This window comes from Chiloscyllium plagiosum, chromosome 14 (assembly GCF_004010195.1).
Source record: "Chiloscyllium plagiosum isolate BGI_BamShark_2017 chromosome 14, ASM401019v2, whole genome shotgun sequence".
Taxonomy (NCBI): domain Eukaryota; kingdom Metazoa; phylum Chordata; class Chondrichthyes; order Orectolobiformes; family Hemiscylliidae; genus Chiloscyllium; species Chiloscyllium plagiosum.
Genome location: NC_057723.1, coordinates 6944413 through 6951239, shown reverse-complemented (window position 1 = coordinate 6951239; position 6827 = coordinate 6944413). Strand labels below are relative to the sequence as shown.

Below are 6827 nucleotides of genomic sequence, written 5' to 3'. Positions count from 1 at the left end.
CAAAGTTGGTTAAAAATCACACAACACCAGGTTTTAGTCCAACAGGTTTAATTGGAAGCACTAGCTTTCAGAGCACTGCTCCTTCATCAGGTGATTGTGGACAATAAGATTGTAAGACACAGTTTAAGACATGGTCTTACAATCTTATTCCAAATAAACCTGTTGGACTATAACCTGGTGTTGTGAGATTTTTAACTTTGTACACGCCAGTCCAACACCGGCATCTCCAAGTCATGACCAAAATTGGTGATACAGTCACCAGTGAAGAAGATTATCTAAGATTACAAAGGGATCTTAACCATTTAGGTCATTGGGCTGAGGAGTGGCAGATGGAGTTTAATTTGGATAAATGCGAGATATTACATTTTGGTAAAACAAACCAGGGCAGAACTTATACAGTTAATGGTAGGGCCCTGGTAGAACAGAGACTGAGGGGTTCAAGAATATAATTCTTTGAAATTTGTGTCACAGGTAGACAGGGTCGTTAAGGTGGCATTTCGTATGCTTGCCTTCATTGCTAGGTCATGGAGTATGGGGCTGGGAAATCATGTTGAGGTTGTGCAGGATGTTGGGGAGGCCTGCTCTGGGGTTGTGTGAGCTGTTCTGCTTGTACTTGTTCACCATCTACAAGGTACAAGTCAGGAGTGCGATGGACATGGGCACCAGGCAATGAGAGCATCACTCGCAAGCCTCACACTGTCCTGACTTGGGACAACATTGCAGTCCCTTCAGTGGGATTGTGCCGAAGTTCTGGAACGCTCTCCCCACCCAGTTCCTCGAGGGCAACGGGGAATGTACGATAGATGGTGACCCAGGCACGGACTCCCACATCCCACAAAGAAACTAAAAAACCAAGGGAAGATGACAGCCGGCTCTTTCACCCTGTGTTTATTGTTTTAACTCCATACAGAAGGTATATCGTATTACAGTAGGATGTCACCAACAGTCACAGCACAATGCTTACTGGCAGCAGCAAATGTGCTGACACACACCATCCCATGGGCAGGGCAAGGGCTCAACAGGACAATACACAAGGGCAACTCTGGGCTGTGGGGTGATGTCAGGGAGACAAGTTACTGGAGGATGCAGCTTCAATGTCAGGAAACGGGACACAGGGTCAGCTGTCACAGCTGGCAGAGGAAACTGACATTGGGGTGACATTCACTAAAGGAGCAGGGTCTAATATCAGGGAAACAATTACTGCAGGAACAGGTTGAAAGGCCTTTCTTCCTTGACTCACGTTTCACGAGTAGAGTTAAATAATGTGCACTGACGGCTGGTTAAATGTTAGGAAAAGAACTTCATTAAAGGTTCACTGTCAATGCTTTCTCAATGCAGTGAAAGGACAGGAACTACACAGGAACAGCGAGCTGCCTGAATGATGCTCCTCTGAGCAGATCAGTGTGAGACAGGCAGCACAGCACAGCAGCAAGTTACAAGCAGCAGAGAAAGTGAGTGCAGCATAAAGACCGAGGGTGGAGAGAATACTGCCATCTCATGGAACTCTCAGGGACAGCGGGAGCACACACGAGAGAGAGAGAGAGCGCGCATACTGTGTGTGTGTGTCCACACACAAGTTGCAGAGTGTAGTGTGACCATTCTCAAACTGGCACTACTTTGAAACTTTAGCCAAATGTGAGAATGTTTTAAAAGAAAATTGTACAAAAACCGTGCAACGAACTGAAAGAATTTCTACAGTGGCTTTCACCACCTCAGCCAATGGATGAGCTGAAAATGTAGCCAATGGTGTGACATCAGATGGAATCTCTTCCTATTGTGTCCGTACATTGTTGGGGCGATTCCAGCTATTCCCACCAGAGTCCAGAGATTTTCCCACGGAATTCCACATTTTGTTGCTCACACCAGGTTAAGCGGAGAGTGTTTCAGCTGATCACATTCTCCCCGTGCTAGCTGTTAGTGAGGCGAGCGAGCAGAGATGTGAAACACTGCAGCGCGGTCTCGCGTTTTCTGAGAGAGGGTGTCGTCCAGGGCGGGAGGCTGGAAGAAGCCGCTCAGGAATGTGCAGGACAGGGCGAGGGATAGGAGCGGTCACTGGGGCATCGGCTGGATTGGCTGCGGGGCTCAGGCAGCCAAAGGCCCGAGGCTCAGGTCCACGTGCTGAGTCAGCCAGATGACCTCGGTGCTTTGCTCACCTTCCTCCGACTGACGGATGGGAGCCGCCAGATTCTTAAAGTCATACCGCAGCTTGAAGCTAATGTTCACGTTGCCAATTTCCTCCTGGGGGATCACCTTGATGAAGAAACCAACTTTGTTGGATTTGCGGAAGGCCACAACACTGCAATAGGAGACAGGAGTTTCAATATTTAAACTGCAAACCTCATTGACCCACTGAGTAGAGGCCATTAGTATCTGTGCTGGCTATTGGAAAGACTGACTCAATTAGGGGAGGGAAGTGGAACATTCTCCACAGACCTGTACATACGGCTCACTTCAAATGTTGAGAACACTTCATGTGGAAAACGCTGATAGATTTTTAAAACATGGTCCAGCATACTGAAGTCGGATGGGCAATACTGAGGGAGAGCTGCACGGTCGGAGAGGCAGTACTGAGAGAGAGCAGCACAGTCGGAGGGGCAGTACTGAGAGAGAGCAGCACAGTCGGAGGGGCAGTACTGAGAGAGAGCAGCACAGTCGGAGGGGCAGTACTGAGAGAGCTGCACAGTCGGACGGGCAGTACTGAGAAACAGCTGCACAGTCAGAGGGGCAGTACTGAGAGAGAGCTGCACAGAGGGACAGTACTGAGAGAGAGCTGCACAGTCAGAGGGGCAGTACTGAGAGAGTACTGCACAGAGGGACAGTACTGAGAGAGAGCTGCACAGTCAGAGGGGCAGTACTGAGAGAGTACTGCACAGAGGGACAGTACTGAGAGAGAGCTGCACAGTCAGAGGGGCAGTACTGAGAGAGTACTGCACAGAGGGACAGTACTGAGAGAGAGCTGCACAGTCAGAGGGGCAGTACTGAGAGAGTACTGCACAGAGGGACAGTACTGAGAGAGAGCTGCACAGTCAGAGGGGCAGTACTGAGAGAGTACTGCACAGAGGGACAGTACTGAGAGAGAGCTGCACAGTCAGAGGGGCAGTACTGAGAGAGTACTGCACAGAGGGACAGTACTGAGAGAGAGCTGCACAGTCAGAGGGGCAGTACTGAGAGAGTACTGCACAGAGGGACAGTACTGAGAGAGAGCTGCACAGTCAGAGGGGCAGTACTGAGAGAGTACTGCACAGAGGGACAGTACTGACGGAGAGCTGCACAGTCGGAGGGGCAGTACTGAGAGAGAGCTGCACAGTCAGAGGGGCAGTACGGAGAGAGCTGCACAGTCGGAGGGGCAGTACGGAGAGAGCTGCACAGTCGGAGGGGCAGTACTGAGAGAGAGCTGCACAGTCAGAGGGGCAGTACTGGGAGAGCTGCACAGTCGGAGGGGCAGTACTGAGAGAGCTGCACAGTCGGAGGGGCAGTACGGAGAGAGCTGCACAGTCGGAGGGGCAGTACTGAGAGAGAGCTGCACAGTCAGAGGGGCAATACGGAGAGAGCTGCACAGTCGGAGGGGCAGTACTGAGAGAGAGCTGCACAGTCAGAGGGGCAGTACGGAGAGAGCTGCACAGTCGGAGGGGCAGTACGGAGAGAGCTGCACAGTCGGACGGGCAGTACTGAGAGAGCTGCACAGTCGGACGGGCAGTACTGAGAGAGAGCAGCACAGTCGGAGGGGAAGTACTGAGAGAGAGCAGCACAGTCGGACGGGCAGTACTGAGAGAGAGCAGCACAGTCGGAGGGGCAGTACTGAGAAACAGCTGCACAGTCAGAGGGGCAGTACTGAGAGAGCTGCACAGTCAGAGGGGCAGTACTGAGAGAGAGCTGCACAGTCAGAGGGGCAGTACTGAGAGAGTACTGCACAGAGGGACAGTACTGAGAGAGAGCTGCACAGTCAGAGGGGCAGTACTGAGAGAGAGCTGCACAGAGGGACAGTACTGACGGAGAGCTGCACAGTCGGAGGGGCAGTACTGGGAGAGCTGCACAGTCGGAGGGGCAGTACTGAGAAACAGCTGCACAGTCAGAGGGCAGTACTGACAGAGCTGCACAGTCGGAGGGGCAGTACTGAGAGAGAGCTGCACAGTCAGAGGGGCAGTACTGAGAGAGAGCTGCACAGTCGGAGGGGCAGTACGGAGAGAGAGCTGCACAGTCGGAGGGGCAGTACGGAGAGAGCTGCACAGTCGGAGGGGCAGTACTGAGAGAGAGCTGCACAGTCAGAGGGGCAGTACGGAGAGAGCTGCACAGTCGGAGGGGCAGTACTGAGAGAGAGGCACACACGGAGGGGCAGTACTGAGAGAGAGCTGCACAGTCAGAGGGGCAGTACGGAGAGAGCTGCACAGTCGGAGGGGCAGTACTGAGAGAGAGCTGCACAGTCAGAGGGGGAATACTGAGAGAGCTGCACAGTCAGAGGAGCAGTACTGAGAGATACTGAGAGAGCTGCACAGTCAGAGGAGCAGTACTGAGAGAGACCTGCACAGTCGGAGGGGCAGTACTGAGAGAGCTGCACAGTCGGAGGGGCAGTACTGAGAGAGCTGCACAGTCAGAGGGGCAGTACTGAGAAAGCTGCACAGTCAGAGGGGCAGTACTGAGAGAAAGCTGCACAGTCGGAGGGGCAGTACTGAGAGAAAGCTGCACAGTCAGAGGGGCAGTACTGAGAGAGCTGCACAGTCGGAGGGGCAGTACTGGGGGAGCGGGGCGGGGGAGGGAGAGAGCGCGCGTCTGTGTGAGCCTGTGCACTGTACAGTCACTGAGGCAGTAACAAAAATATATTGCATCATCAGACAATGTTGGAGGAGTTGTGGTGTCAATCATTCCCAATATGACTAAAAATGGAACAGATCTGAGGAGTTAAAATATTCTCCTTGAAGATACACGTGAGTCTCATTCACAAATCTAGTATTAGTCTCTTAACAGCCCAATCATGCAGACCATAATCTGGTCCCTTCTTCACCCAAGATCCAACAGTGAAAACCCCACCTTTACTGAGAATGTGCCTTTGGTCACTGAAGTAATGCTAAACAGGTTGATAACTAGGTGGAAAGATTGTATCAGAGTCAAGAGTGTGTTGCTGGAAAAGCACAGCAGGTCTGGCAGCATGCAAAGAGAGGGAAAATCAACGTTTCAGGCCTCATTCCTGATGAAGGTCTCTGGCCTGGAATGTCGATTCTCCTGCTCCTCCGATGCTGCCTGACCTGCTGTCTCCCTGTAAAGACTATCATTTTGTTTTCCTTCATTTGTGATTGGAGAGTGAATTTGCAAAAGGATTGCTTAACAACAAAGGACTGAGGAAGGAAGTGCTGTAAATTTGAAAAGAGAGAGAGAGAGATTGTTTTGCTGAAGCTGTCGTTTTTAACCTGTACGTCAAGGGAGATTATAACTTTTGAACAAGTTGCTGTGGGCCTCCTGTCAGGAAATGAAAGAATCTGAAGGAAAAGTTTGGAACTGATGGAGTTGGGAAACAAAATTGTATCCTAACTACTTGTCATTGAACTGCTCCACTTTCCTCCTCTTCAACCGCATCACCAATGTGTGTTTGTGTGTGTGTGTGTGTGTGTGCGCGCGCGCGCACACAGAGATTTAGAAGGGGCTTAGAGTTTAGCTGGTAAGGTTTATGGTCACAGTTCATAGTTGTTTACCTGTGGTGTGAATCTATTCATTTCTAATTTAAAAATTCTTGTTCAGTACAGAAATCCGGCTCCTAGTTTCTGTTAACCTGTATCCATCAGGCAGGTAAATTGGTGAATCTTGTTAACTTTTGTAAAACGTGATGACACCAGGAATAGCAGGACTCTATTTCTAGCGCCCTACCCCGTGAGGTATCATGTGGATAACATTTTTCTGAGCGTTGCGTCATTGTTGGGAATGCCATGTTGGTACCGGATGAGAGCAGGAAGCCACCAGCTGCGGAGTGACAGTACCATACTGTAGCTGAAGATAGCAGCCAGAGCCTGCAGGACTGGGTGATTCAGAGAGAATATTACAAACAATCATGGAAATATCCATCAGACATGCCAGGAACAGGGCAAGGTGAACTTTCAAACTCTCTCTGAACGTGCATCTTCAGTCTGTGAAGGTGAGCACACATTTCCATGGCATTTACCAACTGGCCAGCAAACCCTATTCGATACAAGGTCAGGCACTAACCCCCTTGGTTTGTTTTTGGTTTATAAACCCTCATCACTCACTCTGGGTCATCGTGGAAATCCTGTGGCTCAGCCAGTTCATCATATTCAGCTGCAGCATCTTTTCCAGCGAGTACAATCTCCTTTGAAGGAAGAACGACCTGAAACAGAGACACAGCAGAATGGGAGCTCACAGCAGCTGAGTGCCTTGGGAGGGAGGGAGGGTATGGTCAATGTCGCCTGACACTCAGCGACAGAAGTGGGGACAGTGAGCACTGGCCAATTTCCAAGGGGCTGTGGGGTGTCCAAGAGAGTCAGTTGTAAGCCAAGGATCAGGAGATGAGGCAGTTGGTGATGGCCTGACCCTTGGGGTAGAGGGGCACAGGAGTGTCAGTGCTGGCCAAAATCAGGGGGTGGTCAGTCAGGACCGGTCTATGGCTGAGAGGTGGGGGGAGGGGGGTGGAGGGCGTTGGTTAATGGGGTTTGGTGGAGTCAGCACCAGCCAGCAGCTGAGGGTCAGGTGTCAAGGCAGTCAGTACCAACCACGGAGAAGGATTGTTCACTGGTTTACAAGGTCAGGGATGAACTCACCAATGAGGGAGGAGTGAATAGAGTGGGAGAGAGAGGGGAGGGGACGGGGAGAGGAGGTTGAGAAGG

General features: G+C 51.2%; 1 protein-coding gene across 2 annotated transcripts in view; it reads right to left on the bottom strand.

The window, feature by feature from the left end:
• Positions 1–862: 862 nt before the first annotated feature.
• dctn4 (dynactin 4) overlaps positions 863–6827 on the bottom strand; it is a 51720-nt gene continuing 45755 nt past the window's right edge. For both annotated transcript variants that reach the window (XM_043703093.1, XM_043703094.1), the window contains 2 exons: positions 6234–6331; positions 863–2296 (listed from right to left, as the gene is read on the bottom strand). In XM_043703093.1, coding sequence (XP_043559028.1) covers positions 2083–2296; positions 6234–6331 — 312 coding nt within the window. In that variant the 3' untranslated portion in view covers positions 863–2082. The remainder of the gene's footprint in view (positions 2297–6233; positions 6332–6827) is intronic.